The sequence below is a fragment of the Hyalella azteca genome, unplaced genomic scaffold (assembly GCF_000764305.2).
Source record: "Hyalella azteca isolate HAZT.00-mixed unplaced genomic scaffold, Hazt_2.0.2 contig1513, whole genome shotgun sequence".
Taxonomy (NCBI): Eukaryota; Metazoa; Arthropoda; class Malacostraca; order Amphipoda; family Hyalellidae; genus Hyalella; species Hyalella azteca.
Window position 1 is genome coordinate 237042 of NW_025931829.1, and position 14358 is coordinate 251399.

The 14358-nt window shown below is 35.7% G+C and overlaps 1 protein-coding gene across 1 annotated transcript in view; it reads left to right on the forward strand.

Moving 5' to 3' along the window:
* Positions 1-251: 251 nt before the first annotated feature.
* LOC108670692 (serine-rich adhesin for platelets) overlaps positions 252-14358 on the forward strand; it is a 42584-nt gene continuing 28477 nt past the window's right edge. Inside the window, exons 1-7 of the mRNA XM_018158179.2 lie at positions 252-301; positions 8943-9030; positions 9667-10085; positions 10595-11600; positions 12119-12438; positions 12831-13428; positions 14117-14163. Of these exons, the coding sequence (XP_018013668.2) occupies positions 8948-9030; positions 9667-10085; positions 10595-11600; positions 12119-12438; positions 12831-13428; positions 14117-14163 (2473 nt within the window). The 5' untranslated portion in view covers positions 252-301; positions 8943-8947. The remainder of the gene's footprint in view (positions 302-8942; positions 9031-9666; positions 10086-10594; positions 11601-12118; positions 12439-12830; positions 13429-14116; positions 14164-14358) is intronic.

The following is a 14358-nucleotide window of genomic DNA, read 5'->3' on the forward strand; positions in this document are numbered from 1 at the left end:
AGTTGAATGAAGCTGGATGTGATTTTAGATGTAGTGTTTTATTTCAGTGCTACGTGAGACATTTTTAAATGGTAAAGTTCATTTGCTGACGGCTTTTTATCTTAGTATGAATATATATCCTTATATCTGATTCTTTTAATGTGAAACCATGAATATTGCTTGAATTAAAATGTGAAGGGGGTAATTACCATATAAACAGTGTTATATGATGAAAGTTTTACATTTCTGTGAATTTCGAGTCAAAAATAAGTGATAAGCTGCAGCCCAATTGTATATGAATGCCTATCTCCTTCAAATTTGCGTAAGTAATGTTTCAAGTTGCAATTGTTTCTACTTAATCCCACATATGTGTGTAACCTATGGCTATGGGGTGTGACTTACTTCGTAAAAGAACTATCTAAAGCATTCGGATGATATAAATTTTGAATGTCGCCAATTAGTATAGCTATTAGTAAGTGATTATCTTGATCTCGTGTGAAGAATGGTAAGGTTCAATATTTATGATTTGCTTCAAAATGTTGGTAGCACTGTCTAGATTACAGCGACACCTGGTGGGAGCATCCAGAAGTGTGGAGCAAAACAATGGCCGTGTAGGCAAGAAAATTTTCTAAATCAAACTCAACAAAGAGAAGATGTTATTCAGTGTTTATAGGACCGACCTGTGTCGCAAAACTTAAGGTATTTACTCAATGCTATAATATTGTGAGGTTGACGGGTTGTACTCGTTATGAATTACTGCGAGATCAAACGAAGGTATTGACTGTTGTTGTTGTGGTGTTGCACATGCTCCTGCCGCATGTGTGATTGGAAAAAGTGAAGTAGGATTCGAGGAGCAATCCGAGCGACTATGTAAAAAACATGGACTCATGGTCATGGAGTATATGTACAATAATACATCTGTCAAAGTTAGTGCCTATATTGAAAATATTTCGCAATATTTTCATATTTCTCTAAATTTATGGACATTGTATCTGTATGATTGTTGTGACTTGTGAAGTTGTGATGTTAGCCTATCATCGTCCTTACCTTAGAACTCTCAAAAATTTATTGACAACATAAATTTTGACAGGTGTTGAAATGATTGACACTCCTCAATCATCACATTTATAATTGGATTGAAAGACTGAAACCTAATCTTGAATATTAGCCAGATTTTCTAGAAATTTTTGAGCAGTATAATGAGTACCTAAATTACTATCCGAAATATTGTCTAGGCCTACCCTAGACTAGTCCAGGAAGGATATCATCTTAGATAACAATCATAACATCATTATCATACACGAGATTTTGGTTTAAATCTTTAGACTTAGTGAAAAGTCAGGCAGAAACCACTTGCAAATGAGATGAAAATGCTGTGCTCAGGATGGAATTCTAAAATTTACAGTTCATATATTATTTTTGCTACACCTAGATCAGTTTTTCGATACAACATTATTTGAGGCAAAAAAATTAACTTCTTATAGGCTTAAACACGTATAGGTAAAGGTATTAAAAGTTTCTATAAAGTAATCACTTAACTTGGAAATGTTGCGTGTCTGCAGGGCAGCTTGCACTATGATGTATGAATGACAGTTTTACTTTCATTCCTATGATGCTCATTTTTACCAGTTGAAGCTGTAGAATTAAATTAAATTAAAAAATTAATTAAAATTAAATTGTACTAAATCAAATTTTATTATTTAATACACTAGATGGTACAAGCTGTAGAATTAAATTCTATTAGAAAAATGTTGAAATAAAAATCTGATTATATTTTTTATATTAAAAATTAATTTTTATTGAATTAAATTGTATTATTAATGCACTATATGGTACGTGCTCTATGTTTTATATAATGAAATAGTTTCCCATGTTAAACAAAGAAAATTTTCTAAAAGATACAACACATTCAAAAACGCGGGATGGCAGACAAAATCATTCAGAATTTGAACTGAATTCATTAAGATAAATTCAACATAATAGGGCAAAAAATGGAAAAAATTCAAATCTGGAACGTATAAATAGGTTTTTATAATTAAAAAAAAAACTTTCAATCATTTAACTCTCAGAATGGAATGTGGATCAAGTCTAATTATTGTGAAATCAAACTTGACATGACCAAAAGCTATCCCTGTGACGCCGCCATGTCAGATATGATCGTGGAAACACCATGTGAATGTACGCCTTGGAAAAGTGGACGTTTATCTCATACTTTTGTGTGATATCGAAAACTTTGTTAGTATTGCCCAATTGTGAGAATTTGTTACGATTCTGGATGTGTTTTATTTTTATTTTAGAACGTATTCATTGCAAAAATGTGTCCGCTAGCCTACAGATAAATGACTAGTTAACTTGATTAGTCGTTGGCAACACGGGATTGGATTTCAAACCACGCGCGATTTTGGAAGCACGGTAGGTCCCAATGAGCTCAGTTTATGAATTTTCATTGCAGTGGAAGGTGGTGTAACGCGGTGGTAGGGTTGGTATTTCGATACGTTTTCTTATATTGACATGAGAATATATTACCTATACAGAATTCCACACTGGCTGTGCTTGCAGTTAATTTCACTGTTATTACTTTTGATTAAGTGCATCCAAAAAAGGGTGTTTTTTTTAATTATATGTTTTTTGGGATGTAGATTAAGAATCTGAAATCCGTTTTTGGCGGTCGGCATAAAAATTTTTTAATGGAACCTGTTCCTAACTGGACCTAACCTGCAAGGTTTCTGTTGATTGGCTAGGTTTTTTCTATGTTTGGAGTCTGTCCGGCAGCCGGAAAAACCTAGCCAATAGGTTTTTTCTATGTTTGGAGTCTGTACGGCAGCCGGAAAAACCTAGCCAATCAACGAAAACCTCGCAGGTTAGGTCCAGTTAGGAACAGGTTCTGTTAAAAATTTCTGATGCAGACCGCCAAAAATAGATTTCAGATTCTTAATCTACACCCCAAAAAACATATAACTAAAAAAAACACCCTTTTTTTTTTGGATGCACTTAATCTAAAGTATTACGAATTTCACCTAATTTCATGGCTCGTGTCTAATTTATTTTGTCAAAATGTTGAAAAAATTGTATAGGGTAAACACAACATATTCCAACACCTTAAGGATGTAGCAAGAAATAAATGGCTATAAATAGATCACCTTATGCACAACTCGAGTTCTGATTGGTTTACGTCACTCTCAAAACACCACACTATGTGCCAGCAATGATGAAATGTCACAAACTGTTGCCATATTTATTTAAAAGCCTTTAGAATTCAAATCTAAAAAATTGCTGAAATCTGACACTGTGTGTGACTAAATGCGGCATATTGTGAGACTAATTCTGACAGTGCTTCAAATTCGTAATTCCGACACCCTGTGTTGGAATTCCCACACCCTGTGTGAGTGTGCAGAATACGACAGTAAATGACACCCTGTGTGTCATAATTCTGACATCCTGAGTCGGAATTAGTTTTTGTGTCTAAAACCGTCTCTTAAATCAATCATCTATTAATTTATATACCACTTAAAATCAGCAAATACAAGTATACTTAAAAGGATTCCTAATATATTCACAGACTTATTTAAAAGTCTCGAACCATAATATTCTTTCTACACAAACAGTTTATCACTATTTAGTAAAGCAAGGTCAACTATCAACTTTCATACATGTTTCGATGTTCTCACTAGTTGACTTGGGACTTTTGCTCTGCGGATCTTAACATTTTCCCGCTAGACCTAGTGTTTTGCGGAAATCTGGCGCCGGCCGGGCAGTGGCCATTTAGTCTGGCGCGCAATAGTATGACGTCACTATTTCAACCATCTACGCATGCATGGAACTAAGACCAAGCTTAATGTAAAGGAAAAAGTTGAGGGGTGTTGGAATTACCCACAGTGTTGGAATACGGTGCATTTACCCTATTATTGTCACAATTTTTGGAAATTACCTATAAATTACTGTTATTAAGTGAAATTTTCAAAACATCTTCTGGTACTTTATTTGATCAGAATGGATCCTAAGCATCAAGCAATGCTCCAGTATAAAAATTTAATGTTTTAACACGTTGACTCTGAAGTGGTACATATGCAAACCACGAAATGTATTTCTCCAGGACGTAGTGGTACATAATTCAGGTTGCCTAAAATCAGCCAAATCCCAGGACAAAAAAAGGCCAATGACTCAATATATACTAGTTTATTTGTAGGTTCCGCTATAAAAATTCCATTCATTTTCTTTTTGCAGTTTTTAAAATTTAATTAGGAAGTACCCATATCATAAATTTTAGCCAGCCAACGCAATTGAGAAAAAGTAAATCACGGAATTTGTCCGGAAAAAATGACCGTCTGGCAACCCTGTTTAAGGGGATCGGCTACCCCTACGGAAAACTTCTACAGTTATTATCCGATTGTCATGAAACTTCACATACATACGTAAAATGTAAAAAGAAAAACATTTTGCTCATATGAATTTTTCGAAAAAATTGATAGAAAACGTGAAATTCATAGAAAACGGCTAAAAAGGGGTACTTTAGAAAATCTATCTCCTCCCACAAATATCATCCTACAACATCGAGACACATATCAATCGATTCGTAAAGACCATATCTATTGACTCTCACATCACTTTTTTCATTTTCCATCTAGTTTTTTTATTGCGTTTTTTCCATTTTTCTCATTTTTATCTCATTTTTCACCCCTCCCCCCCTTCTCCCCCATATAAAAAACGAATCAGACCGAAATTCAAAAAAGTGATGTTAGAGTCGCTAGGCCTGGTCTTTACGAATCGAATGGTATATGTCTCATTGCTGTAGCTTGAAAATTGTAGGAGGAGATAGATTTGCCGTGAGAGCAGTATGAGGTTTTCAGTACGCCAAAAGACTGCCCGCGCGGCACTTAAATAGACATAAAAGAGTCGCAACGCAGCCAAGATACCGTAACTTAGCCTTAAACCAAGTCAGGAAGGCATGGAGCAACTGGCTGCACACCTTTCACGTCGCTGTCATGATGGGCACTGAGAGGTTTGGCTTCAGCTCGCAGTTTTAGTAGTCACGCCCAACAAATTCTTGTTTCTTGTTAATTTGGTTACCCTTTTGAAATGTGCAGCCCATTGGACCATGCAGGCATTGGGCCATTGTATATAGAGATTAATACCCACTATGCGGTACAATGCTTAGTCAGGTCCAGAATAATTTGGAAAATTCATATTTTTCAACCTGACAGTAAAAGTTTATGATATATATATGTATATATCCTTATATCTGCCCTTACAAATATTAAATGGGCTTTTAGTTCTAAACATTGGCATCTTTTTAAGCTATCTTGGCAAGGGTGCAGAGAGAGGGCAAATATTTCAGGATCTTGGACAACAGATCAGCATTAAAATTTATGTTTTCACTTCAAAACGTCTTGCCAAGAAATTTCTTATTAATAATTAAGGGGACCGACCTCCTCATACAAAAACGTCTACAGTTATTATCCGATTGTCATGAAACTTCACATACTTACGTAAAATGTAGAAAAAAAACATTTTGCTCCTATGAATTTTTCGAAAAAATTGATAGAAAACGTGAAATTCATAGAAAACGGCTAAAAAGCTAAAAAAAGGGGTACTTCAGAAAATCTATCTCCTCCCACAAATATCATCCCACAACATCGAGACACGTATCATACGATTCTTAAAAACCATACCTATCGACTCTAACATCACTTTTTTCATTTTCTACATAGTTTTTTTATGACGTTTTTTCCCATTTTTCTCATTTTTCCCCCACTCCCCCCCCCTTCTCCCACATATAAAAAACGAACCAGATCGAAATTAAAAAAAGTGATGTTAGATTCGATAGGCTTGGTCTTTACAAATTGAATGGTATATGTCTCATTGCTGTAGCTTAAAAACTGTAGGAGGAGATAGATTTTCCGTGAGAGCAGTATGAGGTTTTCAGTACGGCCAAAAGACTGCCCGCGCGGCACTTAAATAGACATAAAAGAGTCGCAACGCAGCCAAGATACCGTAACTTAGCCTTAAACCATTCAAGAAGGTATGGAGCAACTGGCTGCACACCTTTCACGTCGCTGTCATGATGNAAAAGTCGCGCTAATCAAAACTGGCACCGCGTAGATTAAGGGTAGGTCGCAAATTTTTTTTCCGCGTTAATCAAAACCGCGGTATTCAAAACCGTGCTAATCAAGGGATTGCTGTACTCACTGCAGTGAGTGACAGAGAGCACATTTTCTTGTCGACGAGAGCATGAAGTCACAGACGGACAGACATGGCAAGCACAATAGCGCCTTTTTTCTATAAATGAGAAAATGCGCTAAAAATGATTTACACTAATTATTTCCTTCATTTCACTCATATCTTCAAGCTCTCTGAAAGTTGGCCATGTAATTAATTATTATCACTTTCAGTGTTAAAGTTTGACATTGTGTAAATCTATTTCAATAAGAAAGAAGAGCTACTGGCATTGAAATAGTGATGAAAATGCATTGCACTCCAAAATTTAGCACTCACAAACAATTATTGTATTACCAAGATATCTAACAAAGATTTGACTCTAAAACTCCAAAAATGCAAACAAATGTAATCTCATACTGCATACTGTATTGGATTTTTGACCTTAAATTTGAATATATTTTTGATCACAAACCACTCACTCAAGACTGCATAAATCACTCAAAACTGCATAAATTGGTGAAGGGTGCTTGTTTTGCTTGTTTGCATTCATCACCCACAGAAATGTTAATTGCCAAACAGCTCTACATCCATGTTGATATTTGGGCATTGACTACATTGATTATAAATCATTATCCATGGAGAAGCTTAATTGACAACCAGTCTTCTTAAATTGTACTTTGGTGTCTTTAGGGCAATTAATTAGGAGTGCTCTGCTTATTTTGTGCTAACTCTACTGTTGGGGGTTTCATTAATAGAGAGTGGCTCCAAAGTTAATCTATTTTTTGTGTGAATTTAAAATCTGGGTCTAAACCTATGAAAACTTGTTCAATTAAAAAGTGTGCAACTCATCAATACGTGATTCATAGAAAATTTCAAATTGATTAAATTTCAAACTAAAATCTGTGCTTGCTAATTCCATGAAACAGTAATAAGGGATGGTTGAGTGTTTTTTATTGATAACTTCTTACCATGAAACATTTCATAAACTAATTTAGGCTCATTTTGAAGCTCTTTGTGAGGGCTATCGAATAGCATCTCCAAAAAAATTCAATATGCTATTCGTAAGGTGCCAATGCAAAACAAAAGAATCCTGAATTACCTTTGGGAACAGGATAATCTGGGACACTTGAAATAAAACTCATTTTAAAACATTTGAAGCATGCAGAGTGTACTCGTCCATTACTAACAGCACTCTGAAGTCCTCCTCTTCCTTTGTAGATGTAAAATAAATAACATTTTCTGTAATTTTTTCTTGTTTTTCCTTTATTGATATGATATTACTGTATCCATGGACATGCCATTGTGCATTTACAACGACCTTGTCCACTGCAAGCTTCATATCAACAGCCATGTAGCATTTTTTATGTATCTGTAAGCTTTCAGGATGGCTTTTAATTTCACACCATTTTAATTAGGTCAAGTGAATTCACTATAACAAAAAGATTGTAAAAATATACCTGAAACAGAAAGGAATATTTTAGTGACAACCATCATATTTTTGGAGAAATAAATCATGGTTTGGGTTAATTACTTTTAATTCTATGTTGCCTGGTGCACAATTCTATCTATGACACTCTATGCACAATTTTGTGATGACTGATGATGCATTAATTTTTCATTAAGTGAAATTTTTTCACTAAATGAGGTAAATGTAATCAAAATTTTTTTGTTGTTGATTGATTTTTTGGTCAACTAACTGAGGTTCTACTGTGAATGCGTTTTTAGGGGTGTCCCTTATTACCCCAGGAGGTGTCCCTTATTACCCCATCCTGCGGAAATGGCCGCTATTTTTTTTTTGACGAGAGGCAAATTCTGTCAATTGTGCTTTTAAGCCCAAACCTGTGTGCAACGTTCATGTAAGTAAAATTTTTTAATACGTAATTTTTTTTTGCTACAGACCTTAGCAGAGGTACTTTTCCAAAATCGCACTTTTCACACTTTTCAGGGATTTATTAAAGGTAGTAAATGCATGATTTCCTCCTAACTTGCTTTATGCTATATAGATAGTAAAAATGTTGAACTTTATGCCACTATTTTTAGTTTTGCAATATTTGATTAGTTTAGCTGCTGCAACATTTCTACAAAGTGTGAGACAACTGTCCAAATTTACCCTGCCCATCCCTTATTACCCCCTTTTAACAGTAGCAAGGAAACTATAATGCAGTTATAACAACAACAACAAAACTATAATACTGGTACTGGTACACTGAAACTGACTCTCAAGTATGGTAAAAATCTTTGTTTCTCGTTTGAGGTATAAAATAGAGATTTGATGCCAATATCTTCCATGGTTTGGATGTTGTTTGTTACAGCTTGGAAAATTGATACATTGCACAAAAACTGTACTCACAGCATACGAGTTTTGCCACTAATTAGAACAAGGGACAGATTTTTGTAACACTTGCAATAATTTCTTTTTTTCATGGTGGCAAATTTATTTACTTGTCAAGTAGCAACTAGAGCTCTCCCACCATTTTTGGAGCCACAAGATACTTGCTAATTATCTCTTACATAATTGTTAAAAAACTGCATCATTGAGCTGCAAAACTCCAATTTTGTTGAAAATATATGACTAGAGTTGCTAAATTTCTAATTAAATTTTTTTTTTATCATTGTGCTCCTAAGATCTGGTTTTTAGGCCTGAAAGATGGTCCATATTATTAAGGATTCTATAACAGAATTACTAAATTGCTAAATGGTACCTGTAGTTTTATGGCTAATTCTCTATAACTGAGTTTTATCAAGCTAATAGATTTTTTTAGCATTTCAATTTGTTAAAGATGTACTCAGTTGTTTGATCATTTCAGGCCATATGATGGACACACGGAAGAGGCGCAAAGACTCGTCCCTGAACAGAACTATCCCACATGATTTGCTTCACAGACTCCCTAAAAGGTAATTGCTAAAATATTCATGACAATATCCAGAAAAATATGCATCTGAGCTTCAATGCACTAATGTACTGAATTTAAATCATGATGATTTCTAGGCAAACTATTTACTGCACTGTTTGAGCCTCTCTGGTTAAATTGTATAACTGGATTGAAGAGAGGATGATATCCTGCAAAATACGTATTTATTGTATAAGCTTCACTGGCTTAATTAACTGAATTAAATGCAGGATTATATCATGCTAGATAGTATTTAAAATGTATGCTCCATTATATGTATCATTTGAATGGAATTAGAAACTAGGTTAAGAGTGATATTTCACCTAATTATTCTGCAAATCTTCAGTGTAAATTTGTATATTCTGCAAATTTTCATTTTATATTAGTAGAGTATGTATACAAGTAATAGGTAAATTTAAGCTCTTATAGTTTGTTTCTAATCCAATTCTTGTGGTTCCAAGTATGATAACCCTAATACAAATGCATAGCTCCTGCTGGCTGAGCTATCTTTCATTTTTTCTCTACACTTGAACTGAAAGTGAATTGACAATTTTGTCCCAAATGCCAACAAAATGCACTAAAATCCCAGTTGAATGCACGATTTCATCTTGCATACGTATCAACAAAATGGTTTTTGCAGGCCCCGAGTTCAAGCCCAGCGCAAATTTGCTCAAGGGTCTCAACCTCCTCCCCTGGTGCACAAAGATACTGATCCAGCAGAATGTCCCAGTCACAGTGTCACTGGGGCGGCTGTTCGGGAGCGCAGCACCTCCTTGGATGGCAGACCTAGTCTCTTGAGTCGCAACTCTGGTTCAAGCAGCAATGGGGGGAGAAGCAGCTTTGAAATTCCAGGGCGCACATTGGAGCCTTTTGGGCGAGGAATTTTTAATCGTCCTCCATTGAGTGTACCTGTCCGGAATCAATTTGATTTCTTTGGACGAGGACACAATAATACTGATACTGAAACTTCTGCTGGAAATGGTGTTGATGCTGTTGATGATTTGATTCTTCCTGGTAGACCTAAAACTGAGGATTTCCTCACCTTTCTTTGTTTCCGAGGTGAGATCTTTTTCGTGTACTGTTTCTATATTCTTCTGCTTTAGGGCTCACTTTCTATTTCAGTATAAAGTACAATGAATAAGTTTTAGATCGCAATTCGTTAACATTTTTTAGATACAATGGCGTTTGTACTCTTGTATACATGTACTGACCAATAGGCCTTGATTGAATGCTGGAAATTGATTTATCCCACAATGAATTAATATTATACTAAAAATAGTGATCTGTATAATGAATTGTAATTTTTTTGTCTGTTGCAAGATGGAAAATGGTATTGTGAATTAATTTTTTGTGTGAAAATGACATGTTTTACTTGGAGTTTTTGTTCAAAGTTTATAACTCATTATACAGTAAATTTTGCCATGTTAGGTTATTATGAAGTTAACCCGTGACAGCCAGAGTTTTGGCCTAATTGAATAATTCACTGAATGTTATTGCACTTAGATCAACGTGTTGTAATTAATCCAACATTTAAATTGCGAAAAAATATTTATGATAATATTTGGCAGGTACCCCTTTGCTTCCATCAGCTTTTGATCACTTCAACACACCTCAGCTCACTCTTCTTCATGACGCCGGTGCAAACAGACCTTCTCGTTTATCATCAGAGAAACAAGACGTTGACCATTCCAGTTGCCTAAAAGGCAATAAAAGCAGCAGAACGTCTCTAGATGGTGATCATCAACAGCCTACCAATGGCAATGGCAGCTCAACCGTCAAGGAAAGTGTCCGCTATAAGAATACCGATGAAGGCTGTGCAAGTTCTGTTCAAAACCAACGTTTAACTAGGAGTGTTCAAATTCCAGCTTCTAAAACAGATGTGGTAGACGAGGGCGTGCTGACGGCTTTGCATCGCAAGCATGTTACAAGATCTCGGTTACTCAGCAACAAAAAGAAATTGTTAATCAAGAAGGCATTAGAGTTGAAAAGTAAATGCATTCGAGGACGACAGTCTCGGCTTAGTAATCGTTCAGTCGCTATCAGTAAAGTGAATGTTGCTGCTGGAATTGAGAGAAGAGCGACTCGTTCTTCTGAAAATACCTCTGAAAATGATACAGTTCCTGAGCTTGAAGCTAACAGCAGATGTAGAGAACGAAGAGGAAATTTGCGCCGGCGTAGTTGTGATGATTTATTGCCTGATAGTCAAACTGGAAGAAAGGAGACCTTGTCTCCTCCGAGAAGAATCAGCAGAAGTATGGATGTTCGACCCAAAGATTGTGTTGATCAGCCACCAATGAGAAGAGACAGAAATAATGATGCTCTCAAGAGCCGGCTATCCGAGGCATCACCTAGCCTTGCACAACCTTGCATAACTCCAGAGCGCAGCTTCCGTACAGCCCTTCATAGACCAGCATCCGCCATAAAATTGGATGATGGTTCCAGAAACCAGAGAATTGAAATTAGCAAGCACAGTCCAGCACGATCACCTATGGCTGTTGCTGCTCTTAAGAAGTCCCGCTTGGCAAAATTGGCTGTTCTCAGAAATAAACCTAGAATATCAAGGCTACTTCTTAGGTGAGACACTCGACTTGAATGATGCGTGAGCGCATTTCTTGAATTTTCTTTAACCTGCATTATATTTCTATAATTCTAATCCCTAATGAGCTTTATATCTTGTCTATATATGTAGATTTATTAATTTATCAATGAAAACTATGAGGCTTGTTTCAAAATTGTAACCTTTATTTTGCATTGAATGGTTTGTATTTTTTAGTGTAATTTTTCATATTTTGTAACTCTGTCCCATAATTACCACCTTAATTATTGATACATGATATACATAGCACTAGGTAAATTATTCACGTATTTACGTGTGGGTTCTCGGATGGGTTAATCCTGGTAATTTTCTAAATTTGCACTTGAGTAATTTATTTATTATTTTATTTTTATTTCGATTATTGATTTGATTTATTTTTGAAATGTTAATCACATGTCCCTGAAGGATGACACGTGCTTGACAAACTTGTGAACGCATTAATCTTATTTTCTGTTCCCTTTTTCAAAATCTTTTTAAGTTTATAATGTATTTCCAGGCTTGGCGGTGCTTCTGCAGCGGCTGATCCATCAACAGTAGATGGCTCCGTACCAAACCATTCTTCTTTAAGTCCCGTTCGTCAAACCCGCAGCCAAATTGACACTCAATCCTCAGCGTCACCCGATAAACCTACCCTGTGTCCATCGAGACTACGCAAAGAACGTCGGAAGCCTTTCAGTGCTCCAGGATCTGTTAAGGTGGAAGTGAAGGAGGAGATGCAGGACGACAGTGGAGAGGAAGATGTCAGGAAAGCTGCTACCAAAGAGCTGCGGATTTTCAGGAAGGAACCTAAGCTACATGAAGGTGCCATTCCTGAAGGTGGGTGTTTTGCAAAATCTTGGTGGTCTTGTTACTTCGTTTATAAAAGTTTTGATATATTTATAACATGATTTAATCTACGCCTTAATTGGCTGCATTACTGCAGCTTTTATTTAAAAAAATACTTCGAAATATTTTCACGTGTCATTCGGTAGTAGCCAACTGTTAGGCATTTATTATTTCACATTCCATAGGTGTCTAAATATGTTCTGCCTCATGTTTACTGGTAGTGCTGGCGATAGGTAGTAGTCACGAGCGTAAATATCTTTCTCAGCCGTCACTGAGCGTCTATAATATAGTATCAACTGACTTTCTCCTTCTAGTCATCTAATGATTTTGGTGTCTGATACATCGATGTATCATCGTCTTAATTTCCTTAAATTAAATTACAGATATCAAGCCGGACATTTCTACAATCGACATCACTCCTTCAAAAACCTTGAGAAGGTCGAGTTTAGGCCTATCCCCACCTCGGTCTCAGCCCTCTGCTAACGCAGATCCTCACTCCAGCATTCTCAGCAGCTCACCACTGAGTTTGATGTCTGGAAATTCGTCCGTGCCTAGTACCCCAACTTCTCCTGAAAATTCTCCTTCTTCAGACGCATCTTTTGTTGTAAAAGTTGATGCAGGTTGCCAGCAATCTGTGCCTCGTGTGAAAAGACCGCGACGTGGCAACAGTTTCAACTCAGTTGTTACTTCAGAGTCTTCTATTAATGTTCCATTGTATTGTGGCCCTTTGGATGCAAGTACAAACACGAGCTCGAAAACACAGGATGATGCAAACAATCGTGCAACTAACAACACATTAGTTTCTAGGTTAGATAATGCGTGTAAATATTTTCCCGGGAGCAAAAACTCCACTTCTACAGGTGCCATTGAGAAACATAATGTCAGAAATAAGCCAAATAGAAGACAGTCTGCCAGTGATATCACTCTTCCAGAGGACAGCACTTCGACAGTTTCTCCTAAATCTGATGTACAGAAAATGAGGTAAATTTAGAAGTATAATTGTTGACTTTTTTACAACACTTCTCTTTAGCTTCACTTCTTGTTTGTCTGTCTGTCTGTCTGCTACAAATCTTATAATCGAAATTTGACACACTTCTACTTATCCTATCGATCTGAAATTTTGCACACTTGCGTAAAGTTGGGGACAATGCATGAATCAAATGACAAAATAAATGATTTTAAAATTTGAAAATTTTTATTTTTTTTTATATTAAAAAAATTGAAAAAATAATTTTGTCAGCTACAAATCTTATAACTGATATTTGACACACTTTTTCCTGTCCAATTGACATGAAATTTTGCACACTTGTGTGAAGTCGGATTCAATGCATGAATCAATTGACAGAATAAATAATTTTGAAAAAAATTTATATGTTAAAAAATTAAATTTTTTAATATTCGAAAATAAAATGAGAAATTCATTGTACATCTTTAACATTGGAGACACTGTATTCCTTAGAAGTGTTGTCTTTAAAAAGTACTTTTTAAACGCATATTATTTCAATGGAAAGATGCTCGTGCACCTGTTAATATCGTATATTCCATTGAATTGTTATATGCGCTTTATCTAAGACTCTCTTCATAAGCGTAAAATTATGTTAACTATTGAATTTTAGGAGTTGATTTTCATTGAAATTTCCTGTAAAAACTTATAATTCATTATTTTCAGGCAACTCCGCTGTTCTCTGCGAGAGGATCGAGTCGAGAGTACTGCAAGTAAGACTCATTCAGTAATCTTTCCGCAGCTCAAAGCTCTCTATTCTGCGCCGCTAAAAATTAGCTTTACCTTCTCACTTCTACGCTTGAATGCAATCAATTAATGATATTTTATGAAATCAACTTTTTCAAGTTTGATAGAAAACGACAGTTAGGTACTTCATTTCCATCATTAATTTCCAAGTTTGATAATAT